The 27,306-nt window shown below is 47.7% G+C and overlaps 12 protein-coding genes across 12 annotated transcripts; 7 read left to right on the top strand and 5 right to left on the bottom strand.

Annotated features, from left to right (window-relative positions):
• The first annotated feature begins 754 nt into the window (after positions 1-754).
• BDV59DRAFT_180301 (sulfatase domain protein) lies at positions 755-4,145 on the top strand. Its single transcript, XM_073690043.1, has 4 exons — positions 755-773; positions 852-1,592; positions 1,639-3,312; positions 3,368-4,145. Exons 2-4 carry the CDS (start codon positions 1,261-1,263, stop codon positions 3,984-3,986), a joined length of 2,625 nt encoding a protein of 874 aa, XP_073546983.1. The 5' UTR covers positions 755-773; positions 852-1,260; the 3' UTR covers positions 3,987-4,145.
• An 80-nt stretch (positions 4,146-4,225) lies between these two features.
• BDV59DRAFT_193762 (putative 3-hydroxyisobutyrate dehydrogenase) lies at positions 4,226-5,278 on the bottom strand (the record flags this gene model as incomplete). Its single annotated transcript, XM_073692280.1, has 2 exons — positions 4,226-4,990; positions 5,072-5,278. The coding sequence occupies 2 exons, from the start codon at positions 5,276-5,278 to the stop codon at positions 4,226-4,228; spliced, it is 972 nt and encodes a 323-aa protein (XP_073546982.1).
• A 494-nt stretch (positions 5,279-5,772) lies between these two features.
• On the bottom strand, positions 5,773-6,259 carry BDV59DRAFT_202737 (AhpD-like protein; the record flags this gene model as incomplete). The annotated part of the gene is made up of 2 exons (XM_073694110.1): positions 5,773-5,984; positions 6,043-6,259. The coding sequence occupies 2 exons, from the start codon at positions 6,257-6,259 to the stop codon at positions 5,773-5,775; spliced, it is 429 nt and encodes a 142-aa protein (XP_073546981.1).
• Positions 6,260-7,456: 1,197 nt separating this feature from the next.
• On the top strand, positions 7,457-8,428 carry BDV59DRAFT_193761 (MBL fold metallo-hydrolase; the record flags this gene model as incomplete). The annotated part of the gene is made up of 1 exon (XM_073692279.1): positions 7,457-8,428. The coding sequence occupies one exon, from the start codon at positions 7,457-7,459 to the stop codon at positions 8,426-8,428; it is 972 nt and encodes a 323-aa protein (XP_073546980.1).
• Positions 8,429-9,201: 773 nt separating this feature from the next.
• On the top strand, positions 9,202-9,982 carry BDV59DRAFT_193760 (LysM peptidoglycan-binding domain-containing protein; the record flags this gene model as incomplete). The annotated part of the gene is made up of 5 exons (XM_073692278.1): positions 9,202-9,313; positions 9,371-9,530; positions 9,589-9,661; positions 9,738-9,803; positions 9,953-9,982. 5 exons carry the CDS (start codon positions 9,202-9,204, stop codon positions 9,980-9,982), a joined length of 441 nt encoding a protein of 146 aa, XP_073546979.1.
• Positions 9,983-10,955: 973 nt separating this feature from the next.
• On the top strand, positions 10,956-12,745 carry BDV59DRAFT_193759 (major facilitator superfamily domain-containing protein; the record flags this gene model as incomplete). The annotated part of the gene is made up of 5 exons (XM_073692277.1): positions 10,956-11,121; positions 11,174-11,308; positions 11,368-11,537; positions 11,588-12,652; positions 12,683-12,745. The coding sequence occupies 5 exons, from the start codon at positions 10,956-10,958 to the stop codon at positions 12,743-12,745; spliced, it is 1,599 nt and encodes a 532-aa protein (XP_073546978.1).
• A 617-nt stretch (positions 12,746-13,362) lies between these two features.
• BDV59DRAFT_208582 (MFS transporter) lies at positions 13,363-15,084 on the bottom strand (the record flags this gene model as incomplete). The annotated part of the gene is made up of 4 exons (XM_073695231.1): positions 13,363-14,383; positions 14,438-14,631; positions 14,697-14,817; positions 14,873-15,084. The coding sequence occupies 4 exons, from the start codon at positions 15,082-15,084 to the stop codon at positions 13,363-13,365; spliced, it is 1,548 nt and encodes a 515-aa protein (XP_073546977.1).
• Positions 15,085-15,425: 341 nt separating this feature from the next.
• BDV59DRAFT_180300 (nucleoside deaminase) lies at positions 15,426-16,287 on the bottom strand. Its single transcript, XM_073690042.1, has one exon. It carries the CDS (start codon positions 16,174-16,176, stop codon positions 15,682-15,684), a length of 495 nt encoding a protein of 164 aa, XP_073546976.1. The 5' UTR covers positions 16,177-16,287; the 3' UTR covers positions 15,426-15,681.
• A 994-nt stretch (positions 16,288-17,281) lies between these two features.
• BDV59DRAFT_193757 (cellobiose dehydrogenase) lies at positions 17,282-20,049 on the top strand (the record flags this gene model as incomplete). Its single annotated transcript, XM_073692276.1, has 9 exons — positions 17,282-17,330; positions 17,388-17,566; positions 17,613-18,434; positions 18,494-18,841; positions 19,072-19,249; positions 19,298-19,346; positions 19,392-19,483; positions 19,535-19,764; positions 19,813-20,049. 9 exons carry the CDS (start codon positions 17,282-17,284, stop codon positions 20,047-20,049), a joined length of 2,184 nt encoding a protein of 727 aa, XP_073546975.1.
• A 577-nt stretch (positions 20,050-20,626) lies between these two features.
• BDV59DRAFT_208580 (major facilitator superfamily domain-containing protein) lies at positions 20,627-22,400 on the top strand (the record flags this gene model as incomplete). The annotated part of the gene is made up of 5 exons (XM_073695230.1): positions 20,627-20,943; positions 20,997-21,189; positions 21,237-21,281; positions 21,329-21,806; positions 21,862-22,400. 5 exons carry the CDS (start codon positions 20,627-20,629, stop codon positions 22,383-22,385), a joined length of 1,557 nt encoding a protein of 518 aa, XP_073546974.1. The 3' UTR covers positions 22,386-22,400.
• Positions 22,401-23,078: 678 nt separating this feature from the next.
• On the top strand, positions 23,079-25,173 carry BDV59DRAFT_208578 (glycoside hydrolase 5 family protein; the record flags this gene model as incomplete). The annotated part of the gene is made up of 5 exons (XM_073695229.1): positions 23,079-23,889; positions 23,954-24,280; positions 24,341-24,806; positions 24,862-25,051; positions 25,110-25,173. The coding sequence occupies exons 1-5, from the start codon at positions 23,719-23,721 to the stop codon at positions 25,171-25,173; spliced, it is 1,218 nt and encodes a 405-aa protein (XP_073546973.1). The 5' UTR covers positions 23,079-23,718.
• Positions 25,174-25,406: 233 nt separating this feature from the next.
• On the bottom strand, positions 25,407-27,306 carry BDV59DRAFT_54611 (uncharacterized protein). The gene is made up of 2 exons (XM_073696595.1): positions 25,817-27,306; positions 25,407-25,756 (listed from the first exon to the last, which is right to left on the bottom strand). Exons 1-2 carry the CDS (start codon positions 27,200-27,202, stop codon positions 25,631-25,633), a joined length of 1,512 nt encoding a protein of 503 aa, XP_073546972.1. The 5' UTR covers positions 27,203-27,306; the 3' UTR covers positions 25,407-25,630.

Genomic DNA, 27,306 nt, shown 5'->3' with positions numbered 1-27,306 from the left:
TCAATACGAGAAAGCATTCATACCAGTGGACCTTGCTTCCTGCAATCTTCTAACAATTTGACTACCTTATGTCTCAAGGATCGCAATCGATATAAAAGAAATCAGGAAGCATTTGTGCAGTAGATGCGAGACTGGTCACGGTGCAGGAGCCCGTCGTAGCTGGTCAGTTGGTGTGCCACGAATGATGGTCTTTCTGTTCGAATCTTCGGGACCAAGGGACCGTCCTCAATAGTGGAGTGGCGGCCCAGGAATGTGGGGTGGGGGAAAGTCTCTGCCTGCTTGGCATGTCGCAGGCAACATGGGATGGCTCGCGCAGTGGGACAGGGGCACAGGGTCAGTACGCAGCACATCGTCTCGCGTAGGGCGCCCCTAGCATCCAAGAGGGGCAATCAGGTAGGTGTGAGCGATCCCTAGAAGGATAACGTTTGATCCATACTATGGCACGGACTGGAACAGCTACACAGAGGGCTTGTGATATGCGGTCTAAACAACAAGGGAAGATGCACAGACAAGGAGCACGGGTGCGGCTGTGCTGGAGGAAGTGAGACAAGAGGAGGTGGTGACATTCCCCTGTTTCCTGTGTTTAGTCGCCACTGTTTCTGTTCAGAATTCACTGTGCTCGACTATGGAGCTAATGAAGGCCAATGGGAACCGGCATGAAGTGATGACTAAGAGGGAGTGGAGATAGACGCTAAGTCCGAAGGGGAAGGGTGTCGTGCGTTGGTTCGACAGAGATAGAAGCACAAGGATAATTCATGACACTGTGGGAGAAGTATCTGGTAGAAATGGAAGACATTTAGAAACAGTCATGGCAGCATAACTGTGTAAGGAGCAGATGGTAAACATTTCAGTACCGTCTTCCAGAACCTGGTCTCTGATCCACCGGCTAAATATAGGGTCTTCAGGGTCCGGTGGGTCTTTTTGTTTCAGTCTTTGAAAACCCCTCGGAGGAGTCCTGCCTAGGCTCGTAGGAGAAGTACTAAACCCCCAAATTTGAATTGCAAAATTCATCACCAGGGCTTATGCCAGTAGCATAATAATGATGACCGGATGTTGCCGTCAAAGATCTGTTTCCGTGACCCAACCATGACCCCATACAGATCCCGTGATACGTTCTTTACTCTACTTGTATTATGCGCTATCCGTTAGTCAGCTGCAAGTTTCGTTTCATTTTCCTGCTGCATCAGGCCCTGCTGCAAGCCTGCGCGTCTCATTAGCGGCCCTCACGCGGTTGGAACATCGTACGATGTGCCTGCCGCCATGTCGGTCATCAACATCCTCGTTGGCAGTTGGCATCGAACGGTGCTTCCTGTCGTTCATCGAGTGCGCGCTTCGAAATATTACTCCTTTGATCTATTTTGGGACTTCTCTCGTCGTTACTTTTTTGCCCTTGCTGTCCTCGCCCTTCTTGGAGCCAAAGCCCTACACCTATACGCGCATCTACACTCTCTACCTTTCCCCAAATTCCTCCTCTGGGGTATCACTTTCTTCTTCCAAGATGTCATTGCGATATTGCTTTTACGCATTGCGACTCGTAAAATGCGTCACAAGTCCTTAGCGGTAGTTGCTGCCATTGTCGTCATCCCGCTCAGGTATGTCCCGATTCCCTAATCCATTTCGGAAGATTAACCCGCGCAGTCTCATCATGTCCGGCATGGCTTCAGCCAACACTTCATTTTACATAGTGACTGGTGCGGAGATTCATTGGCGACAAGCGAAAACCTTCCATCGGGATGAGGCTGCCGTGCGCACTCTCCTCACCGGGCTAACCGGGTTTCTAATCGTGGAAGCAATTCTCCTCAGTATTTCTTGGACGATTGCCCGCACAGTTCACCATGCAGTCGGTAGGGCGTTGGAGATCATTATGTGGCCATTCTGGTTGTGTATCTCCAGAATCTTCCCTCGTGGTCAGCAGCAAGAACTCCATATCAGCCCAGAGACCTACGAGCGGGTTGCCGACGAAGATCAGTATGAAGATAAAAGCGATTTCGATGACCTGGAAGCAGTCGGATCTAAAACACATACGAGCATGAGAGCCGTCTCTACCTTTGCACGACTGGGAACTTTCCTTACGTTCATAGTACTATTGGCAATGCGCGCACTGAGACCTGTAGATCCGTCCTATATCTTCCTGTCTGGTGCCCTTCCGCTGACACCATTCGTTGATGCACGTCATCGCATGTCTCCTGTTGATACCGCTGGAATGCCAGGGGACTACCGCTTTCTGGAAGGACGAACAGCAATGACTGTACCCCCACCGTTTCCTTGGCTTTCTCCGATCCCGATGCCGGGCTTCGAAGACTGGGATCCCAACGACCCGTCCCGTCTGCATTACAGCCCAGATGAGGACCCCCTTCATATCTCCAATCTCGACCAGCCTGTTCTGGAACCACTCCGGCAGGCACTAGCCGATGGCACTGTCCGGATAAAGCATATAATTGTGTTGAAGTTGGAGAGTACACGAGCCGATCTATTTCCATTACGAAATGAGTCATTTATCTGGCATAAGATTGCAGATTCCTATCGAGATCGTGAAGTCCCGGAGGAAGTCAAGGAGTTTGTCGGAAATCTGACTCGCACAGCGGAGTATCTGACTGGTTTTTCGACCGGGTTCCGCCATCAGGATAACTTTCCGTGGAAAAGGAGAGCATACGGTGGAATCAGCGCCAGAAATGCCTTGACAACTGCTACTTACACCCTGAAGAGTCTTGTGGGTACAGTTTGTGGCGTTACGCCTCTAGTCGCTGACTTCAACCTCGAGTACAATCACCACATTTACCAGCCTTGTATGCCCCACGTTCTAAATGCGATAAATCATCAACAGGATGTCACCAGTGACACCGAAGACTTTATACACTGGCCGTGGCACTCGATGTGGATGCAGTCTGTGACAGATGGCTACGACAATCAAGACCTATTGACGCCTGTTCTTGGTTTCCACGATGTTCAAACCAAGGAGACCATCAAGAATAGGCGGGCAAAGCACTATCCACCACATACAAAGGAAATCAACTATTATGGATATGCTGACACTGAGCTTCGTGAGTATCTGCGAGATGCTATCGATGACGCTCAGCGCAATCGTACGCGTTTGTTCCTTACACATTTGACGGGGACAACCCACCACCCCTGGGCCCTGCCTGACGATAACTTCCAGAAAATCATTCGCTCATCTTGGATGGGTGAAAATAAAAAGTTGAACAGATATTTAAATACGATCCATTTTGTCGACAACTGGTTGGCCGAGATTCTGGGCATACTGGAGGAAAAGGGCGTTGCAGATGAGACGTTGATTGCCATTGCCGGAGATCAGTGAGTTATTATTCAACGGCTTCCATGCTGGATGGTGTTAGCTGACAATGGTTAGTGGCCTATCTCTCCCAAATGACGGAGGGTCTACCCCTTACGATAATCCGCATATCGGAAGTTTCCAGATCCCCATAGTGTTGGCCCACCCACATCTACCACCAGTCGAAATCACCACACCAGTTATGTCGGACCAGATTGTGCCGACAATCCTGGATTTGCTTATTGAGTCATCGTCGCTCAGCCCAAATGGCACGACTGTCGCCGGCGACGTCCGGGCACTGTACGAAGGCCAGTCCATGATCCGTCCTTTAGCGAAGGAAGAAGAAAACATCCAAGACTGGCAGTTTACCGTTATGAACACGGGGGGTTCGTGGCTAGCAGTGCGATCAGCTGCCCGTCCAGGATATCGCCTTGTGATCCCTTTAATCGATGACCTCGAATGGCGATTCACTAATCTGGCGGTAGACCCCAATGAGCTCCACCCAATCAAAGATTTTAATTTGGTGGATTTGGCGAAGACACTGGATGCTAAATATGGAGAGGATGCCGTGAACTGGCTGCGGGATGCTGCCCATATCGCTGAATGGTGGGTAGGCGAGAATTGGCGCCGCTATGGGTACGGGACACCAGAGACTACTGGGACCAGGAATATGACAGAGGAGAATGCAGGAAGTTGAGTTGGGTGCTGGTATGTTTTAAATACAAAATAACACTGTACATAATACCACTTGTTATGATCCATTTTACGGTATAAAGAACGTGGAAAGAAAAACCTCAAGCTGCCTTACGGACCGGAGTAATTCCGCTGAGACTTTCCAGTGTTTATATAGAAGCGCGTAAACTCCATGTTCTGCTGTACAGAATACACGGACTCCCATAAATGATGCACGTTCCTCAAGCCTTTCAAACCTCACCATCAACACGGTGACGAAAACTTCTCTGCCCATGACTCATTCCCTCCAAGGAAGCGGAAGACAACTCGGGAATCGAGATCCTTACAATTGGAGTCGTTTGCGGCTTCCTCATATGTCTTGAGCCCAGCGTCTCCCAGTACTAATCGTGCCCCCACCTGATCCGCCATGGAAACTGCCAATGAAAAGTCTTTTCTCATTAGCTGGATTTTAAATCCACCTGTGTAGCCGTTTGATGAAGGTGCATCCGCAACGACCCCTGGGCAGGGATTAAATTTATCACAAATTGCATTCTGCGCTGTGCCTGCGCCGAAAACATTGGAGAGAACACGGGGATCCAGCCCAGCCCGAATACCGATATTTAAGGCTTCTGAATCAGCTATGGCAATTAGCCCTGAGAGATAATTGTTGCATAGCTTTGCAGATAACCCGAGTGATGGTCCTCCACATGCAATCACCTGTTTTCCCATCAGGCAGAGGATATCTGTTAATACTGGAAGATTTGGATCTGTTTCTGCGCAGCCAAGGAAGAACGCAATTGTTCCTTTTTGGGCCCCTAGAACACCACCGCTAACTGGTGCATCATAAAAAGACGCATAATTATGATTGGCGGCAATATAATCTTTCACAGCAAGGCTTGTTGCGGTATCAATTGTGGAACAATCAATGAGCAGTTTATCGTGCAAGGCTGTAGAGCATACACCAGAATTTTCCTGAAGATACACAGCGTGCACATGAGACCCTTCGGGAACCATCGAGATAATTACTTGCTAGTAGAAGAAGTTAGCATATTTTGTAACTCATAAGAACAGAGAAACAGAAAAGGAACAAGAAAACAAATGTCAACACACTGAACGCTCCGCGACGTGGCGAGGTGATTCTGCTGCGATTGCTTTGCTTGGATTGAGAGCCACGAACTCATCCATCACTTCCTCAACAATATCGAATATGTACAATTGAGTAGAATTTGGTATTTTGGCGAGGAGTTGTTGAGCCATGGGTCGGCCCATGGCCCCGAGGCCAATAAAACCTATGGTATCCCAGCTTGCTGAGCCCATGTCAATGGTAACCTGTACTCAAATAAAACGCGTCCAAGGTTTCGTTGAATTTAAGTGTTTTGGGTCTCGTCTGATGATGGGTAAGAATTAGTGTTACCCCGAAATATTTGGGGTAATCGCCGAGTTCCCCGAATGCATGATATAATGGGTCCACTGCAAGATGAGACAATCTCCTGTGGACAAGTGGGAGCTTTGCGCATTGTTATGTACAGCACCTCATTGATTGCGAGTACTTGGACTCTTTGGGGTCACCCTGATAAGATGGACCATCATTAAGTTAATTCATTCTCAACTCTTATCACGACTCAGAAAGGAAGCCAAAAAAGAAAAAAAAAAACTATAAATATTTGTTTCCCATTGTAATCTAACGGGGGTGTATCATGCAGCGTTGGTTCCAGATTTATGTCCAAGTGTTTCGATAGCAAGAGACTGTTCACCAGACAAAGGTGCGAAAATTCATATAGACTGGAATTCTCATTCCCAAATTATGCCAACTAAACCCGTTTATACTCTCCATTTTCTATCATCTCTTTAATGGTCCTCTCAGTCACCTTCATTGCCTCCACGCCCGCGGGCACTCCACAATATACGGAGGCTTGGAGGACAGCCTCCGATATTTCCTTCTCACTCAGCCCATTATTGATGGCACCCCTGGTATGGACCGCCAATTCAGGCCATGATTTCAGCGCAATGAGCATGCCCAGGTCTGTTTCTTGTGAGCAATTGCCGGGATACCAGGAGGGACGGGTAAGTTAATTTGTTACTTAGCAGGCTCCGCTGTTTTCGATCTAAACCGGGCCTGGTCCAAATATGGCCCCAGCACCATTCAGTCACAAGTTCCTGACCTGGCCATGCGAATTCCGAGGAGCCGTTCGTCAGCGCCCGGTCGACATATGCATCACCAACAACAGCTCTGCGGACCTTGAGGCCGTCATCAAACAGTTGCTGGTGTAAGGGATCGACTTCTGAGTTATTCGACATGATGTCCTTTTGTGAACGGATCGTGGCGAGTAATGCTGATTGAGGAGACTATTTACCTTACAGAGTGGAAATGGTCTTGATATAACTGGGTCGACAATTTCCCCGCATATTCCCATCCCCATCAACATTCCCCAATTTCCCCACACACATATCTTCACGTTCCCCATTCTGGTCGTCCATTCCCCCATTTGCTCTTTGGGGGTGCTTGTTCATTTATGCAGCTCGGTATTTCTTGTTCTTTCTTGTCATGCCGGATGTTATACGCCCCAACAAAGAAATTACCGAGGAATTTTGGTGCAGCATTTCCGATATATCCAGCAACGACATCGGGAGCCAACTATCGAGCCTCTCTCTGATGTACTGGGAATAGATGAGCCTGTTGTATTCGATTCGTTGGTGCACTCTCCGCTCGGACTTCCCTGCCACCTGACATATTACTCTTGGGGGAGGTTTAAGCACTATTGCTTTGAATTTACCTGCACTGATTTTAATAATGCGTCAGTTTACGCAAATTAGTAGAAGGTAATTCCTAGGCCGCAGAGTGGTCTTGACATCCCCTGAATGTTCCCCGAGAAATGTCACTCGAATCAGCCGTGACACATGCTGCGTGGTTATTGGGATTCCTGTTTGAACAATGCAACCTGAACAACCTATCGGGTTTTTGTTCTATACCTACCAGTATTGATTGGATGTTCTCCTCGTCGTACGCTTTCCCGACGGTGTTTCCTGAGTATGTACTTCCCCAGATGAGCCTATCAAAAATCCATAGACGACAAAGTATGAGAACAGGTTATTGTCCTGAAATGATCCATTAAGGGCCCCTTATGTGAGCTGTGGTCAGGTGGATAAATACTGAACTGAAGGAAATATGGAAGAACGAGGCTAACAAAATCTCCCCTTGTTTATACATCCTTCATTTTAGAGGGGTTGGGGATTATCGGAGAGTTCCCCTTAGCACCCCCGGCCATGAGGTACCCCAACCACTGAGGGATGCCGAATGGGATCTAAGCTGCGGGGGTCGCAGCCTACACGGATTTATATATACAGTATAAAGACGTTAGTCTCTAATTCCAATATCGAGCGTTGTCCTCGACATTACAAAATCTGAAATACTTGATACTGTCCTATCCTAACGTCGGGACACCTAAATCTTCAACCTGATAGGATAGATCCTTTATTCAAGAGCTATCTAAGAACATGTCCGCCAGAGTCACTGTCCATGCCTTGGATGCGGGCTCTTTGACTCTACCCGAGCGACTTTTCGTTACCCCAGCTAATGACGAGAATGCACGAAAGACTGTTCCGTCTCTTTCCTTCCTTATCCAACATACCTCGCTTGTTGATGGAAAAACAACTCGCCTCATTTTTGATCTCGGAATACGACGCGATCCTTCTTTGTACAGCCAGCCTATTTACAAGCATGCACTCACAAGACAACCGCTCCTGGGCCACCCCGATGTTGTGGAATCATTGGGCCGAGGAGGACTGAAACCATCAGATATAGACTTAGTTATACTGTCCCACGTCCACTGGGACCACATCGGGATGCCAAGTGATTTCCCTGACTCATGTTTCATCGTCGGAAATGGGGCACTGGATCTCCTCAACGGGAAGGTTAAAATTGGCAATGGCAGTCACAGTCACTTCGAAGCTGATCTCCTCCCTTCGGCGCGAACAATCGAATTGCCTTCTCCCCAAAATGGGGGTAGTTCCCGCGAATATATTGACTCCGATCCCGGGCGGCGAGTCAAGTTGGGACATGTGCATTTATATCCTTGGAGGCCACTAGAGCATTTCTCCCACGCTATTGACTTTTTTGGCGACAAGAGTGTGTATATAATCAATGCACCCGGGCATCTTCCAGGCCACATCAACCTCCTGTGTTACCTTGGCGATGGTCGTTACGTATATTTGGCAGGCGATGCCTGTCATGATCGGCGGTTACTCACGGGAGAAAAGGATTTTGCGGTTTGGAACGATCCAGATGATGAAGGTCGTACGTGCTGTATCCATGCGGATCTAGACGTGGCTATGCAAACTGTCTGTGGCATTCGGAAGTTGGAAAAGGGAGAAACGCAATTTGGGACTGTTGAAACAGTACTCGCGCATGATGACGAATGGTCTCTCGATGCCAGGCGAAAAGGGCGGTACTTCCCAGGGAATCTCTAGCGTTAGACTATACAGCATACTTATTTCGCGTACTTACTTCCCAGGAGAGTCAGATCACTTTCTAACAGAGCTATGCTATGCTTTTAATATATTGCCGTTGGTGGAGGCAGTCATGGCTACATTCATGAATCATTAAACTTCAAAGAAGCAAGTTACCTCTTCTACAGAGATAGTCCCTCATTTACGTGAGTTAAGATGCTACTGGCTTTATTTAAGAAGCGATTATCTCCTCATTAACTTGTCTCTTCCTGTGACGTATCAATCATCCGCTTCCTACTCGCGGATTCGAGCTCCCCATATACGTCTATAAAGGCAATAAAAGCACAACAGATATTGTCTATTCGTACGGATGCCATGGAAACTGAATCCTCAGGAATAGCGTCCTGGAAATTGTTTCTTTTAGGGGGAATCACCTACAATTAAAACTGTGTGTAGCGGGTTAAAGTTAGCTAGGAAATAGCTAGAAGTACAAGGACAGCACCAGAACAACTGTTACAATTGCTGTTTCATCTACCACGAAGCGGCTGTGACTTGGTGTTACGGGAAAATTGCAAATCCGCTGTCTCTCAGTTGCACACAATGTTCACACAATGGGATACTGGACGTCATAGGACTGTACCATTCTCTTTTTATTGTTTTCTGAAACATCAAAACTTGAGCACATAAATAACTCTTGGTCCGAGCAGTTAAAAGAGATTTTCGATGCCAGTTCCGAAACTAGCTATCGATTAGAAAACATGACGATGAGATTTCTCAACATTCTCATTAATTATATGATTCTTATCCTTGTCCGGGCTGCCACGGACACCATTGCACCAGACTCTCTAGTCGGAACGACAGTTCAAAGTGTGCCGTACCCTCACCAAACAGGGATTGTCCCAGAATGTACATCAACATCTGTTTGATCAGTCCCGGACTAATTATACTAATCTCTTCCCTTAGGCAACAAATACCATCATGTAGTCGACGGAGACAATTGCTGGATTATTACAAGAATATATGGAATTAATATAGATGATTTTTACAAATGGAATCCTGGCGTTGGTCGGACATGTGAAGCTCTGTTGGTGGGCTTTTATGTTTGCATCGGCATCTCCAGTAGGTCTGTCCTTACCTAAATCCACCTTTCTACAACTGATCAATGGCAAAACCTCTGGCAGCACCACTGACTCTCACTACGACTGCAACTTGCCTAGCCCCGACACCATCCGGAATCGTGAGCAATTGTACCGAGTATTATCGAACCGAGGTCGGCGATACTTGCATTTCAATCGTGACTGAGAAATATCCTAAGATCACACTATCCCAGTTCATGCAATGGAACCCGACTGTTGGAAAGTCATGTGAGAATTTACTTGCAGGATACTGCTATTGTGTTTCTATGTCTTCTCCACCTGGTCCGCAACCAGGAAAACCGACAAAACAGACAAGCACGGCAATGCCTGCATAGTCTAAAATTAAGGATGTTTCAGAGAGTGGTTTCTTACTCTCATATAAGGTATTTGATTGTTCTATCCTTCCCAGTCGTTAATGAAGGCGGAAGTCAGCAAATGATGTATGACGACATGCAAAGTTCCATATCGACGCATACACCCAACTACGTTCAGAGTACAAGGGCAACACAAGCGGTTAATAAATAGTGATTATGAACAATCCATCTTCAATAACTTGGAACAAAGTGTCTGTCGCACCACGTAATCTCACTATGCCAGATGAGTCTCTGGATTGTAGTTACAGACGGCATTTCTCGATATCGGAAAGTGGGGGGAATGGGGGTGGGGCTGATGAAGCCACACGCCTTGCCTACTCTGTAGTATGTACTATCTCGTGCCTCGTTTTATAAAGGGATGGAAGAAAGAAACAAAGGAAAAGAAACAGTAAGTCCAACATTTTCCAATGTATTTGTGGCAATCGACCGGCTGGTGGGACGCTTTTCTTCTCCGGGGTACGTCGCATATCTTTCGTATATACACTTAGCTAAGATATCAGGCAGAACTACTCTTTTTGCTTACCAGCGCTGGATTGACCAAAATACTGGGTCAACTATGTTTGCTCACTGTAAACCTTGCTGACAAATTCTACTTTAGGGGAAGCTCTAGATTCTCGATGAATTTAGTATGGAGTATATTCCCAGAGGCTATGGTTGGTACTGAATGAAATTTCCCTTGCGGGGGCCACAGTTAAGGCCCAGTGTTCTCGAACACGGCCGAACTGGCCCGAAAGATTGCTACTAGTAGCCTCGTGATTGTCGCTTGTGACTGGGTAATTGGAGCTCTAGAGAACGTTTCCCCAGACTAAGCGTCGTATGCGGGGGCCGATCCCCCACACCCAAGTCCGAAGGGCCAATGGCCCTCTTTTGATGATGCTACTGTTCTCGGGACGGATCATAGGATGTCTCTCTGAGTCTTCCCATAGTACCAATGGGCATTGTGCTTTGAGGTTCCGTTTATAAAGATTCAGATTGCCCTTGGTTTTCCTTAAATGATATACCGCTCTGCTCAACATGGATCTAAAGCCGACAGTTAGAATGGATGAGGAGATTGAACATGACAAGCAGTTTGTCTCCGATCATGTTCTCATTAACGAAAAGGGCGAAGTTCAACAACTTCCGATACCTAGTCGTGACCCAAATGATCCGCTAAATTTCTCGTTTTGGGAAAAAGCCGGAATCATTGTTAGCTGCTGTTGGTTCTGTAAGTAAACAGTCAGGAGGATTTCCTTGGGGTTCTGACCACCATGGTATAGCATCAATGTCCTTGTCTGTTGTTGGTGGGCTCGGTGCTATACTCGAGACCTTTATAGAAATGTATACCAAGCAAGGACATAGTGTCAACCAAGTCGTGTGGCTTTCGACATTTCCCTCTTTATTTGTGGGTATAGGTAAGGCATGCCGTTATGGATGGAAGACGCTATTCTCATGTTGTCCGTATCTCTATTAGGGAATTTCCTTATTCTGCCTCTGGCGTTGGTTTACGGCCGGCGGTTCGCAACAATTGTGTCCACACTCATTCTACTCGGAGCTACTATCGGATGCGCCGTATGCCATAGTTGGGAACAGCATCTCGCTCTTCGAATTATTCAAGGACTTGCGGCAGGTGCTACTGAGTCCGTCAGTATTCCCGCATCGCAAGGGTACTTCTACTTGCTCAACTGCTTCAGGTTCTACCATTGATATTGGCGGAGGTCACATTCGTTAATCAACACGGAATGGTGTACGGTCTGTACTGGGCCGCACAAAACGTTGTTACTGGCTGTCTCAATCTCGCTAGCTCTTATGAGGTGGCAGCTCTTGGTTGGCGATGGTACTACTGGGTGTTTACAATCGCAGTGGGTGTAGGCCTTATCCTCGTCAGCCTCTGCGGGTTTGAAACAAGATATAATCGTCGATCGCAGCATATTAACGGCCACTTTGTGGTTACTGATCAGTTCGGAGTCACGCGTCTTCTAACGGAGCAAGAACACAGTACATACTTACGAACGAATCAGGCTCATGACGAAGTTCCAGACGAGCAAAGACCAAGGAACACATATCTACAGAAGTTATCTCTATGCTCACCACCGCCACAAGACAGCTGGAAGCTTGTGCCAAGAACCTGGCTGAATATTCTTGAGGCCTTCAGTTCCCCGGGCATTCTCTATTCAACAATACTTTCGTCTGTCGTCCTCGGATCGTCCGTAGGAATGTCGCTCTCTTACAATACTGTTCTACAGAATAACTATCACTGGGCACCGAAAAGTATTGGCCTAATTAACCTAGGTGGGGTCTTTGGCGGGATCGGTGGCATGCTCTATGCTGGTCTGTTTGGAGATAGATTCATCCTTTGGATGGCAAAGCGATCTGGCGGGATCCACTTTCCAGAGCATCGGTTACCGCTGCTTGTTCTTCCAGGCGTACTCGCAGTGGTCTCGCTGGTACTGTATGGCCTGACGGCTACTGGGAATGCAACCTGGGGTGGCCCGTACATGGGATGGACCTTATTCCAAGTCTGTTTCGTTTCCGTGCTAATCGTCTCGACATCATTCGCCTCGGAGGCTTGGGAAAGAAACCCTGGACCGGCATTGGTAGCAGTTGTTGGAACTAAGAATATCGTCGCATTCGGACTGAGTTACGGTATCAACCCTATGGTGGAAAAATATAACTATGCTACAGCAATGGGCATTCTTGCTGGTATCAATGCCGGTGTCTTCTTGCTCGGTATACCGATATACCTTTTAAACCCAATGGTAAGGGGCACCTCGTTATATGCTTGCCAGAGGAAACTGTCTAACATGCGCAGTGGCGACGATCTCAAGAACGTAAAGTTAGGCGCTAGCTGAGTCTGTCAAAAAATGGCGGAATTTTAGATTAGCTGTGTTGTAAAGCGATGCCAAGATTTGGCGTTCATATAAATTCTATGTATTTTCATACAGAATCATTCCACCAATTGAGAATTCCCCGTATTGATAGCGTGGATGATATATGGCGGGATGTGATATGAGAAGGTCGCCGAAAGACAGTGCTTGTCGTTGGGGTTAAATTGAGCATGTATGTGCCAAGTTCACTCGTTATTCTCATATACATGCGTTTAACCTATGGACCTAGACTAATTAATGCCAATATATTAACCAATCATCAGTGTCATGTCAGTGAAGGCTATTATTCTCTGCTGGCCGCACCAGTCAATGAAAACCAGGGCTAATGCAAGGACAATATGCAGTCCGGTCCAGGTTCAGTTTCCTGTAATAAAAATCAGGTATAAGAAATAAGTTTAGTAGATACAAACGATAGAGAGTCAATCAATAAATCCCGTGATAAACTTGCTAAGAGTACAAAATGTGTAACAATCCTTGACATCATTCCTCGATATAGATGTGATTTTCCACCTATTTTGATTTCTATACTGTACGTTATACGTGCTAAAGAACTAAAGAAAAGAAATAAGCCCACAACAGCGTCAATGCGGGTTATCGTCACTCTGGTCGAAATGCTCCCGCGCCCAGGGACTGCGGAGTCGAATTGCGCGTCCCAAGTAAAAGAAAATAAACGGGATAGGCACCAGAAGGATTGCAATGAAGCCCAGCAAGCTTGATGCCCATTCGTAGCCCAGCTTCTCATACATTTGAGTGGCGAAAAGAGGGAATCCAGCACCGACAAGATTGCGACAAAGAATCACACCGGCCAGAGCGGACGCAGAATATGTTTGGTAGCTATCGACCACATAATTGAGTATACTCAAAATGACGATGTAGATTCCCGCTCCAAAGAATGCCGATGCGATAATGGGGACAATCCAATGAACGGATTGATAACTGGTCCAGGCGAACCAAAACAATGATATGGGGATCAATATCGCACCGCCTCGGGCCATCCACATACGGGCCTCTGGGACACCTTTCCCGTCATTCTCGGCCACTCTGCGGAGGTAATAGCGTTCTTGAAGGGGATACAAGCAGAATGCAAGCACGGGACCAATAGCCAATCCAAGGAACGATAGACCCTGCTGGCCCACATTAAAGTTGTGGCCTTTTCCAGGACCGAAGACAAGTGGAAATGCCTCATTAAACAGGTACACAAGGCCATAGACGAAGCCATTATAAATGGCCGAAAATAGCGTAATCGGCTCAGTGAAGAGAAAGCGGATAGGACGTGTTAGAGTAATGGCAAACAGCTGATGCAGTCCTTTGTGAGAGGCCGCATTCCTATCCTGGGTTGTCCCGGCGGATTTTAGGTTCTCTTTCTGCATTTGTGTTCGAACCCTCTTTGCCTTGCGTTGTAGGATGATTGTGTGGCGTGTTTCAGGGATTGTGACAATAATCAGTATCCAGAATGCTCCTGTGATAGCCATTAAAACCCAGAAAATCCATCGCCAACCAAGGTTGAGACCGATGTAACCGCTAATGACCAGGGCCAAAGGAGGGCCAAAGGTACTGCTCAGCCCATATACAGCCATGGCAGCTCCGCTTTCATTGCGTGCCCTGTATGTAGATCAGCTTCTGTTGCGTACAGGATCAATAGACGTGACAAATTACCAGATATCAGAAATAGTTCCGCCAGTGTTCGTCAAAGGGGCTCCTCCAGCGAATCCGCCAATCAGTCGACAGATGATTATGGTTCCGATGTTAGGTGCGAGGGCAATTGGTAGTTGAAATATGAAAAGAATAAACCACGAAGTGATGTATACTGGCTGTCTGCCGAAGTATTCCGAGAGTGGCGCGAGAAGAACCTGCGATTCGTTAATACGCTGTATGGGAATTTCTTTCGCGGCTCATGTCGTGAGGTGATACGCACTGGTCCAACCGCGAATCCCAAGATGTACATCGATAAACAGACTGTCGTCACTTCGCTGGAAACGCTGAACTCTTCTGCAATCTGAGTGGCGCCTGACGAAATGCTTCCGGCACATAAACACCTGGGTAAAGCAATCAGCATCGACAGTGGTATAAATACCCAGAAGCTGCACATACGTAACGACATTGAGCATGCTGACCATGCAAGTGATATACCATTTTCGCCATCTTGCCCAACAGCGAGGATTCTCGTGGTCTCCGGGACTGAAGACTATAGACAGCGGAAGAGCTTCTTCGGGGGCAGATCGGGCTCGGGCTAATGCTTCCTCCTCTGATACTGCCTGGGAAAGATCTTCCCGATGAGAATCCGATATTTTCTGCTCCAGCATGGCATCCCGGGGGTTGCCGATGTGGCTTTCTTCCGACGACATTCTCCCGTTTAGTTGTCCGCAAATCTGGTAGAGATTAATTCAGAAGAAGAGCCAGTCCCTTTTAAATGAGTCGGCCTATTAGTCAAAATTGGGAACGGGGACTCGGTGAGTCGGTTCGGGCTGCCTCCTCTCCACGGTCGTCATCTCCACAGAAATCTCCCAATGGTATGCGTTATGTTCTCATCATTCGGGGTATCCCCGACGCACCGAGTGGCCCACCGGCGGCTTACAAAAGCTTTGCACAAGCTTTTCGCTTGCCGAAGTTTGTCTACCGTGAGCTTCCGACCCACTACACTCGCCTCTAGCGATGGCAGAACCACAGGAAACCATCAGACGCTCCATAAATTCACCCCACGGAGAAAGAGGCCTTTAACCCCGACGGGATGGTTGGTGGCATATCGGGGAATAGGTGCTAAAATATTCAGGATAATCTTCGGCATACCTGTCATTTTTTGCACTCGCCCAGTGGGCGTGATGATCAATCCTCAAGGTCGAGTAAGTCCCCATGATATTGCGCTATTTCTGAAGAAATCTCTATCCGGCCCGTTCTTGTAACTAGCTGCGGCTTGCCCAATATCGCCTGCTATCATCCACTACCTTTGCCTCCCAACCTGCAACGGGCCCAATAACCTCTACATCTCGTTGACCCTTTTCGAAGACGAAACGACAGGGCAAGTCCAGGGTCAAGTTTTCAGGATTGTTTTCCCCAACCACATTTTGCAGTTCTTTTTCTGATGCCAGGTATACTACACGGCCAATATTTGCCCAGTAAATCGTCCCGGCACACATAGCGCATGGTTCCCAAGTGGATACCAACGTGGTCTTGGTCAGGTATTCGGGGGCAAAATTCTCCGCGGCATTACGAGCCAACTCGCATTCTGCATGTCTCACGTGGGACAGACTCAAAGATGACATAATAACGGTAGTGTTATCGGGACCCAAGAGAAGTGCAGTAAATGGCCTTTTGTTGTGGAGATCCTGGGCCGTCCGTTGGAGATTAAGGCAAGCTTCAGCCCCGTCGGACAATTGTCGGTCGCTGAGGGGCAGCATTTTCGAAGAAGTCAGGTTTTCTCTGTCCGCTTTTGTCCTGAAGCTTCGGAGTTGGGACTGAAAGAATCGGTGAGGTTTATGTATTATTGGGGGCACATGGCGACCTCCGAGAATCCCCCGCATTAAATCGGAGCAAGCCGCCGTATCGCCAAGATAAGACAACAATGCTCAATCGTCCACTAGTTAGTATCTTTATCAATTGCCATTGTACTATCTCCCTACTAAAGTAATATATCTCTGAGACGCGGAGCAACAGACAGCTTGAGTGGACGACGTAGAGAATTTGCCGTTTTATCTATTGTACGGCTTAGTTCCGAAACCATCGTTCCCACACCAGGAAGATGTGAGCTCTATAACAATTAGCCGAGAACGTGATGCGTTGAGGGATGATAATAGTCCGTGCAGCTCCAGAAACACCTCAGATTTCTACATAGATATTTCAATATTCACACGCCAAAGAGTGGACTTCTTGTGTCACAGAATCTGGAAAATGACCCCGCGTGGACTCAGTTCCTGGCTAATGGCGTCATGCCAGATTTACTCCGTATTGTGGCTAAATATCGTTGTATATTCCTCTTGGATAGGATTAGGCAAACAATAAAATTGTGTAAAGGATTTAAATTAATTAAAAATGCTTCTACAGATCATGCGACTTGGTATGCGCCGTGTGTCTAGTATCCGAACCATGCATATACCTTGTGACGAAGAGTCTTAAGGAAAGACCAAGACCTCCGTGGTGTCGAAGGGACGGATGATCACCGTTGCTAAAGGGAAGAGCGGAGAACTCAACCTGTAACAATGGTGCAGGCCCTGAACATTACGATGCAGGGATCGGATTCCTCACGGATGTCCGCCCATATCCACATTCCTGGGGAATTTTGGCGGAGACAAATTTTCCTTCTCCACAAATCTCAACAGACCAAAATGCATCTAATCTCCGACGGTCATGCGTCTACATAGCAGAACAAAGTGCCTAGACGGGCCGCCATGCCGTCCGTCACAGCAGGTTCACCCTAGTCATCTCCGCCAGCCTGACTCTATATCTTCTGGATAATGTCTCCCTACCACGCCTTCTTTCTCTTGGGGGACCAGAATTGTGCCCTAGATGCATTCGCCTACTCGTCTCGTTGCTACTGTCCTGGCGGTCGGTACAGGTAAGCTATCTTCCTTGCACGGTGATATCGGCATCCTGGTTAATCTCTTCTTGACAGCCCTGCAACCATGTTGGGGTCAGTCCAGCGCCCCGGTGGCGTATACCCACCCCGACACTGGCATAATTTTTGATACATGGACGGTTCCTGCTGGGACTGTGACTGGGGGACTGACCTTCGGTGTCGCCTTGCCAACCACAGCATTGGAAACTGACGCCACTGAATTCATCGGCTATCTGGTAATATGCTTTTTAGTACTGGAAAACTCCGGCTGACATCTGACAGGAATGTGCTCTTGATACATCCGCTGGCGGGTGGTGCGGTCTGTCAATGGGCGGCAGCATGCCCAACAACCTGCTTTTCATGGCATACCCCTATGAGGATACAGTTTTGACTTCGTTACGGTTTACCTCGGGGTATGTCATGCCTTCTGTTTACACCGGAAATGCTACCGTCACCCAGATCACGTCGACAGTGAATGCAACTCACTATACCCTTCTGTTCCGCTGCGAAGGCTGTCTTTCTTGGAACCAGAGCAATCAAACAGGCTCTGCATCCACTAGCTCGGGCCGATTGGTTTTGGGCTGGGCACAGGCTACAGAAAGTCCGACGAACCCTTCTTGTCCCGATGACATCTCTCTAGTCCAACATGACAGTGATGGAATTTGGGTAGCAACTCTAGATAAAAACGCTACCAACACATCTTATGAGCAGTGGACGGCTCTGGCAAATAAGACAGTTTCTGGGGATTGCTCTGGCGGTGGGGGAGGAGACACAGACCCGGATCCTGTTCCTGTACCAGATGGAGTTACATATGATTACATTATAGTTGGCGCGGGAGCAGGTGGGATCCCGTTGGCAGATAGATTGAGCGCGGCAGGCCATCATGTGCTGCTTATTGAAAAAGGTCCAGCGTCTTCCGGGCGATGGGGAGGAACAATGAAGCCATCCTGGCTCGATGGGACTAACCTCACTCGATTTGATGTCCCTGGTTTATGCAACGAGATCTGGGAGAACTCCAATGGGATTGCCTGTGGTGATGTTGACCAGATGGCCGGATGCATTCTAGGTGGCGGCACAGCTATCAACTCAGGCCTATGGTGGAGGGTAAGTTCTATGTTCCTCACACTCATTGTACGACAAGTAAAACTGACAGTCCAGTCCAGCCTTACGCAGTCGACTGGGACGTAAACTTCCCCTCCGGATGGAAATCTGGTGACATGCAATCCGCCACTAACCGGGTATTTTCCCGGATCCCGGGTACCATAACTCCCTCCATGGATGGACGACTGTATCTCCAACAGGGGGCGAACGTCCTATCTCGCGCTTTGCAAGCTGGTGGATTTAGGTCTGTTGCCCTGAACGACAACCCGACACAGAAGAACCACACGTATGGGCACACCCCGTACATGTATTCCCATGGAGAGCGTGGGGGTCCGCTGGCAACATATCTTGTTTCAGCAAAGGCAAGGGACAACTTTGATCTATGGATGAATACGACAGTGAAAAGAGTCGTCCGGAACGGCAGTCAGGTCACTGGGGTAGAGGTTGAAGCTACACTAAATGGGGGTTATGGAGGAACTGTCAATCTAACGGATAGTGGACGGGTGGTGCTATCTGCCGGAACATTCGGCAGCCCTAAGATACTTATGCGGAGTATAAGCTCTCATTCTTTGCTCGAAGTTATATAACTAATGACACGTCAGGTGGAATCGGCCCGGCGGACCAGTTGACAATCGTACAGAACTCCGCTGATGGGGACACAATGATTGAACAATCGAAGTGGATTGAGCTCCCCGTGGGAGAGAACCTAGTGGATCATACCAACACAGACCTGGTCTTAACTCATTCTGATGTTGTCTTCTACGACTTTTATGCGGCCTATAATACTCCAATCGAGAGTGACGCCCAAAACTACTTGAGTATGTTAACCCCTCGCACAGAGAGTCAGTACTCATGAATATACGCAGATAATCGAATCGGACCACTTGCGCAGGCCGCCCCAAACATCGGGCCTATGTATGTGTATCCGTCGGAGTTTCAAGAATACTGCTTATAGTGTAGTTTCTTTGACCAGGTGACCGGCTCCGATGGAGTCACGCGGCAGATCCAGTGGACTGCGCGTATGGAAGGTTCTCATTCTATTCCGGACGGCCGTAAGTACAAACGCCTCATACAGCTTTGTATATCCACACTAATTGTGACAGATGCAATTACTGTCAGTCAGTATCTTGGGCGGGGTATGAGCTCGCGTGGTCGGTTGACCCTCACTGCGAGCTTAGACACAACTGTGTCAACACTGCCGTGGCTTCGCGATCAAGCAGATATCGATGCTGTTATTAAGGGAATCGAGAATCTCCAAATTGCACTCAGTCGAAGCAATTTGACTTGGGCATATCCGACCAGCAATACCTCGGTAGCTGATTTTGTCAATGAGGTGCGAAATTTGTTGCACCGTTACATTCTCGAGCACTAATTTTTACAGATGCCAATTACCGCCTCAACTAGACGGGCGAATCATTGGATGGGTACTTGCAAATTGGGCACAGATGATGGTCGCAGTGGTGGCACTGCAGTCGTCGATCTTAACACTAAAGTGTACGGGATGGACAATTTGTTTGTGGTGGATGCCAGCATCTTCCCAGGGATGGTTACAACGAACCCTTCTGCATATATCATTACTGCAGCAGAGCATGCTGCTGACAAGATTCTTGCTCTATGAAGTGGGTTTTTGCATGTGTTTATACGCAGGGGGTTGGCAGCCCTTCCATTGAAATTGCTCTATTGGCTTCCAGATTTGATCAAATGTAATCCGTGCAGTACAATGACATGGTTGCAATTAATTAGCCCATCCCCGGCGTCAAAGGAGAATCGCATGAGTAACAATTATTAACAACTGACAAAGCTGACTCCTGTTCTTCCCCTCACGAAGCTAACGGGACGGCCCAGCATGGATTGAGTAATAATTGGCATCCTCTAGTCCGCTAACGTTCTTCCCCAGTCCTTTAGCCCTAACCCCATTTCCCGAATACGGGGGGAAAATGTTTTTGATTGGTTTTTCTTATTTTTACTTAGACGGCAATGGGCCGCCATATTACTGAGAAGGACTATCTTCACCCGAAATGCCATGGCTCCTCACAAAAGGAGTTACGTTACGGGCAAAGATGATCGATTTAAGGCCATTGCTTCTGTGGGACTACACTGTAAATTAATGATATTTATCCGGCATCCACTGCCGTGTCAGAATTTGCTTCATTTTCTACAATTTCCCTTCTTTTCGTTTTTCGTGACCTGCCGTGATGGATGTCGAGCGGTCGCCGTCTTCTCGCCCTGCGGCGGATTTGGACGTGGGAAAAGATCAACCCACCGTCGATCTGGAGCAGCTAGGGGAACAGGAGGGTTACGTGTTGGATACTTCTGCTGTCCAGAATCAGAACCTGAAGACAACCGCGGACGGGAGGACCATCCTTATTCCGCAACCCAGCGACTCACCCAATGATCCTCTGAATTGGTCTTCATTCAAGAAGCACCTAATTCTTGTGATCATCTCGGCTACAGCGTTCTTGCCAGACTATGGTAGTGCGACAGGCGCAGTCACCCTTATTCCTCAAGCTGCGTATGAATATCCATACTATGTTTAAGAACTGGGGCTGACTACCTAACTTCTAGTGAATGGCATATGACTCAGGATCATGTAAACCACTCTCAGGTTGGAAATGTATTTATGCTTGGGGCAGGTGGACCTTTTGTTGTTGCTCTTGCCGCTTACTTTGGTCGTTACCCGGTACTATTCTGGTTTGCTCTTATTGCGCTCGCAACAGCAATATGGTGTGCCGGTGCTCAGTCTTTTGAGTCATTTATGGTGAGTACAGGCTGATTCAGAAATTTGGAACTATCTGACATATATAGGCTGCACGTATCCTAAATGGGTTTTTTTCAACAGTGGCACAAGGCGTGAGTCGCGCAGAAATGAGTTACGTAAAGGGTACTAATTGTGGTAGGGTGGTCTCATGTTTATCAAGGATATGTTCTATTTCCACGAACAAGCCAGAAAAATTAACATCTGGAGTGGCTTCATTGTTCTGTCTCCGTACTTAGGCCCACTGCTCGCAGCCTTCATTATTAACACGCAGAAATGGCAATGGGCTTTCGGTGTATACAGCATCGAAACGGGCTTATGTCTGATTGCAATTATCCTCTTTGTGGACGAAACTTACTACGACCGAAAGTCAGGACAGCCAGATCTAATTCAGAATTCTCCCCGGTGGAAACGAATGATTGGCGTCCAACAGCATCAGACAAGATATGTCAAGAACACCGCACTGGATGCTGCAAAACGCCCTCTTATCATGATTCTCAAGCCCGTTGTGTTTCTCTCAACCATTTATTACCTGTTGACATTCGCGTGGGTTGTTGGTATCAACACAACGTTGTCGATGTTTGTCGGGCCCCTGTATGGCTTTGGCCCCAAACAGATTGGTGGGTACTCTCGATTTCCCTGTCGTACTATAATAGGTCTGCTGAAACAAAATAGGATTTTTTTATTTTACCCCAGTCGTGGCAGCTCTTCTTGGCGAGTTAATTGGCCACTGGTTACATGATTTTGTCGCGACCATTGCAGCCCGTCGCAACAAAGGCCGCTTCGAACCGGAATTTCGTCTGTTCGCAATGTACTTTGCTCTCCCATTTATGATTGCCGGTCTCATTTTACTTGGATTTGCTCTCGAAAATGGGTATCATTACATGCTGACTGCGCTCGGATGGGGCCTGTATGTTTTTGGAATCATGATTGTGACTGTGGGTATAAATGCGTATGTCCTTGATTGCTACCCCGAAGCCAGCGGAGAAGTAGCAGCGTGGATTAACTTCGGGAGAACCACCGGGGGCTTTATTGTGTCCTACTTTATGGTGACTTGGGCCAATCGACAAGGAGCGAAACGTCAAATGGGTACTATGACTGGTATCGTGGTATTCGCGTTCCTAATCATCATTCTGCTTCAGGTCGTAGGGAAAAGACTGCGACTGTGGGCTGGGCCGGCAAACTTCAAGACTGGTTGAGCGGGTTAAGAATAGTGGGTATGTTTGAGGTACTTGTCGATCGATTGTTTGTGCTGAAGATACCTGGATAGTAATAGACTATTTTCCGTGCACTCTTCCATGGTGTGAGGTTCCAAATAACCAACCTAGCCTTGTAGGTTTCCTCAAGTTAAGAAAAATAATGGAAACCGAGTTTTCAAGCTCGGAGGAGAAAGGTATTATAACTGGTATTAACCTTGGGAGTGCTATATTGGCCTGTCTTTCCAAACTTGGTAGTCAGTATACGATCGAGACGTCTACTTTAGCACAGTAGAAAAGAGGATAGTATGTAAGCCCGAAGAAGACGCAGAGGACACCTGACAAGTCACAAGCTTTCTCAATTGCCACCGAGCCACCCAATAACCGTTATATATTAACTCTCATAACATTTTGTAAGACTGGATAGCCCCGTTTGTTAAGCCATATTTCTTCTACCCCAAATGGCTTTAGGATTGGGTCAAATAGAGTACTAGCATGGAACAAAGCTAGTTAAATTATGAGAGGATGCGAACCAATGATTGATAGATGTGATGCTGTCGTTTCAATTTAGATGATTGGCCCGGCTACCGTTCCCACCAGGAAACTGCTTGCTTGTGGAGGATGTTGTGAGAAATTCAGCTTCGGTGGTAGAAAGTGGGTTTTTCGACTGGGCCTCAATTGGACCCAGATGTACTGAAGCCTGTAATAACAAGGCCAAGTACGATTCTCGCAGCCATGGCAGATTGAATACGTCTTCGCTGTACACCACCTAACAACTCCGGAACTAGTGGAGGGGCTGGTTATAGCTAAGGTTGTCTGTCACTGAGCGTTTCTCACATGGATACTTGCATATAAATGTTACTCTGTGCTATCATCCGAGTAGATAGAAGGCAGTTAGTGTCCCGAGTACTAATCAGATATACATCACTACCTTTGTAGTAGTACTTGGCCGCGGCGGAGGCGAGATGTCGGAAATATTAGTGGGTTGGCAAAAGTGGTGAAACACAGTTCCTTGTCAGATTAGGGAATGCGAGTCCGACCTCCGAAATTTACCCTATACCAAGGCCAATAGTGGATATGACAAGGCGGTGGTGCGTAGTAAAACGTGCGAAGTGTAGAAATATAATATGCATCAATAGGTTGACTGGATCGCGAAAGTGCCTACTAAAACCAACCACGATCATAAACTTCAACCGCCAAGACGGAGTTTGTCCGCGTGAAAGGGAGTCTAGTGCGGAACACATGCTTCAAGAAAGATGGTATATCTGGAACAGAATGTAAGTATCACATAAGTGGATACCAGCACTGTTTTTTGTCGAAAGATAAATGTACCACAATGCTCTTCGATCTTTCGAGAGTTAAGTTTCTGGTCTTCCTAGCAATTGGGGTGACCTGTCATCAACATGTTCCGAAAGGTTTCGTAACAACATCAGGAACCAAGTTTCAGCTGGATGGGCGAGATTTCTACTTTGCAGGAAGTAATGCATATTACTTCCCGTTCAACAATGTACGCTAGCCCACCAGCCGACTTTCATTGTGTTAGGGTGTTTAACATTGGTCATATCGTACAGAACCAGAGCGATGTCGAATTGGGTCTTGACGCTGCCAAGAAAGCTGGGTTGACTGTCTTCCGAACCTGGGGATTCAACGACAAGAATGACACTTATATTGAGGGTGGTCTGCCAGATTATGGTGGCGAAGGATCCGGAGTTACCGAAGTTGTTTTTCAGCGGTGGTCCAACGGCTCGTCGAGCATCAACCTGGAGCCCTTTGACAAGGTTGTTAATGCTGCGAAAAAGACCGGAATGAAATTGATCGTTGCATTGACAAACAACTGGGCTGACTACGGCGGCATGGATGTATACACCGTGAACTTGGGGGGGCAGTATCATGATGATGTTAATAAGCTCACCATATCCCATTCTCACGACATGCCCAGAGGTCTGACAACACTCTAGTTTTATCGTCTTCCTGAGATCAAACGGGCATACAAGAAGTATGTGAAAGAGATGGTGACCCGATATAGGGACTCGTCAGCAATCATGGCCTGGGAGTTGGCAAACGAGCCTCGTTGTGGAGCTGACGGGGTACGCAACCTGCCTCGAAGCCCAGAAGGTTGCAACCCTGAGTTGCTTACGTCTTGGATTGACGAGATGAGCACATATATCAAGAAACTTGATCCCCACCATCTTGTCACCTGGGGTGGAGAAGGTGGCTTCAATTATGAGTCAGATGACTGGGCGTACAATGGCTCTGACGGGGGAGACTTTGATACCGAGCTGGCGTTGCCTAATATTGATTTTGGAACTTTCCATTCGTATCCTGACTGGTGGAGTAAGACTGTTTCCTGGACGAATCAATGGGTACGCGACCACGCGAAAGCCATGCGAAGGGCTCATAAGCCTGTTGTGCATGAAGAATACGGTATGATTATGTTTTTTATCCTTCCAGGAGACCGAAAATCTGACAAGGAATATAGGATGGCTAACACCGGAAGCGCGTCTTCAAAATCTGGGAACTGTGTCTAATATCACGCGCATTGAGGCGGTGGGAGGATGGCAACAAATCAGCGTCAGCGAGAGAATGTCCGATATGTACTGGCAATACGGATATTCGGGATACTCGTACGGACGAAACCACAATGATGGGTTTACCATCTACCTCGATGAGTCAGTTCTTCTTTCATCCACCAAATCCATGGCATGCTGACAGTGTTCTGTTTAATAGTGCCGAGGCAAAACAGCTTGTTTACAGACATGCCAAGCAAGTTAAGGGGCTTAACTACCACTAAAGCAAGCTTGTTGATATTGTGAATGGTATTCGCCATACACGAAAGTCAATATTGCATCTTGCACGGAAATTATTGTTGTTCAACCTGGTGCGTGGTGTAGGTATCGCTTAGTGGGGAAGGCCATATCTTGTGGCTAGTTTCTGTTGGCCAAAACTCACGTATATTGCTACACCCACCCGGATTGCCGGCTACATTAATGATGAGATGCTCCCTAAGTTATAGTAAACATACACATCACCATACATTTAAATGGGGTAGTATTCTGACTTCTTTGGACGATGGTCGTCCACTTATACAGCCGAAACACGATGTAGGGTCAGGGTAGACATCCCGAATAGCGAGGTACACAAGTGACGGCGAAAACACTGCGGAAAAGGAAAGTTGTCTCGGGCATTTGCCAGCGAAAGATAATCGATGAGGATTCTATCAATTAACTGGAAAAGATACATTTATTGAATTATAGGTATAGCCGTTGTCCATGATATTTCCAATTCGGTGAAGCAAGTGTACTGGCGGAGTATTGCTCTCTTTCTGGGAATCCATCAAAAGATCTGGCATATGTCGCAATAGAATGAGCAACAAGCTGTAATGCGAGGTTGGTCAGATAAAACACCATACATTCAGGGGATAGTTTAGTTCTCACCTTAGTATTCCATTCCCAGGCCGTCAGATTGACGTTGGCGACAGTATCACAACCCTGATGGTAGCATGGATCATACCAGTCCCCAGCACTTCCACCGAACATTTCTTGCTCCATCTTTGTTTTCACCCCTTCAGCACCTGTAGCAATACCACCACCAGGAATACCATGTCGAATGAACGCATCATAATCACTGCGCCCATCAAATGGTATATACGTATAATTCAGGCCATGATCTTCGTAGAATTTTGTGTAGAGATCTCGGAGCTCCTGAGAACCGCTGGGGTTTACCGCATTCGTTGCGTTGTACACCTGGAAAGCGTAGTTTGGAGATGCCAGCATATCATAATCCATGAACAGGCGGATCGCCTTCGATTGGTCGGGAGTAAGTACGGAAACGTAGTAATCGGATCCAAGAAGTCCTTCCTCCTCTCCGGCCCACCAGGCGAAACGGACACAGTTGTTGACGCGGTATTGGGATAGAGCGGTCGCCAGTTGCAGAAGTGTCAGGGACCCAGACCCATCATCGTTGATGCCAGGACCCTCGGCTACACTGTCACTGTGCGCCCCGAGCATCACACAGTTGTCAGGGTCACCATCAGTGGTCTGTGCGATGATATTGGTGGTGGTGATGGTATCAACCGCAGCATCCATGTATGCGATCCCATCAACATCATCACCCTTGCGCAGTCGTTCTAAGAACGGGGCCGCATCGGTGTCGGAAATTCCCCATGTGGCGACGTGGTCAGGCGTGGGCGCTCCCAGCGTCCCACTGAGGTCCCCTTTCTCATTATTGTAGATGACGGCTGCGATGGCCCCAGCTTTCCCGGCCAGATCTGACTTGGTACCGAACGGACAGGTACCACGACGAATGACGGCAATTCCCCCGTCCAGCGCCGATGGATAGTCAGACATCTCACATCCATCATTTGACACAGCGATTAACGGTCCGTACACGGGCTGCTTGTCCCTGGTGGCGGGAGTTAATCCCATAGGGACTGCAGACTTTGGGACTTCATGACCAAGGACGAGTCGGGACTCGAACACATTCCCCGACACAGCTGGAAACGATTGGTTTGTGACGGAATAATAATCTCCAAGCTCATTGATCGTGGAATAGATATAATCGATGGTTCCTAAGTGGCCTTGGCTTCCGATCACTCGAGTAGGGTGGTTGTACTCGTCAATACCCAGCTCGGCAATTTTATATAAGTCCCTTGCCCTCTTCAAGAGATTATCTGCGTCGACGTGGCTCTGGAGTGCTTCCGAACTGACGAGTTCCTTGACCGCGGCCGGGGCTTGGATGGCGGACTGGGAAAAGGGTACCTGGGTATTCTGATGAAGGTGGAGGAAAAGGGGGGAGAAAAGGATATCCGATGGTATTCGCATGTTGGTAACCTGATGGTGATTGAGGAAGGCAGAGATCAGTTGCAGCAATCGAGAGAAGTGTCCAAGGCGTATGGCAGAAGAACGGAATGAAGGAGGTTGGGGAG

The sequence above is a fragment of the Aspergillus ambiguus genome (genome assembly GCF_047715705.1).
Source record: "Aspergillus ambiguus strain CBS 117.58 unplaced genomic scaffold BDV59scaffold_20, whole genome shotgun sequence".
Taxonomy (NCBI): Eukaryota; Fungi; Ascomycota; class Eurotiomycetes; order Eurotiales; family Aspergillaceae; genus Aspergillus; species Aspergillus ambiguus.
This window is presented reverse-complemented; position numbering and strand designations above follow the sequence as displayed.

Excerpts from the sequence above, each read along its gene's own strand:
- BDV59DRAFT_180301 (XM_073690043.1), top strand. The coding sequence starts at position 1,261 with ATGTCGGTCATCAACATCCTCGTTGGCAGTTGGCATCGAACGGTGCTT. Across the intron at positions 1,593-1,638 it reads ATTGTCGTCATCCCGCTCAG|TCTCATCATGTCCGGCATGG; the intron begins GTATGTCCCGAT and ends TAACCCGCGCAG. Across the intron at positions 3,313-3,367 it reads ATTGCCATTGCCGGAGATCA|TGGCCTATCTCTCCCAAATG; the intron begins GTGAGTTATTAT and ends GACAATGGTTAG.
- BDV59DRAFT_180300 (XM_073690042.1), bottom strand. The coding sequence starts at position 16,176 with ATGCTGCCCCTCAGCGACCGACAATTGTCCGACGGGGCTGAAGCTTGC.
- BDV59DRAFT_54611 (XM_073696595.1), bottom strand. The coding sequence starts at position 27,202 with ATGCGAATACCATCGGATATCCTTTTCTCCCCCCTTTTCCTCCACCTT. Across the intron at positions 25,757-25,816 it reads CCTGGGAATGGAATACTAAG|CTTGTTGCTCATTCTATTGC; the intron begins GTGAGAACTAAA and ends CTCGCATTACAG.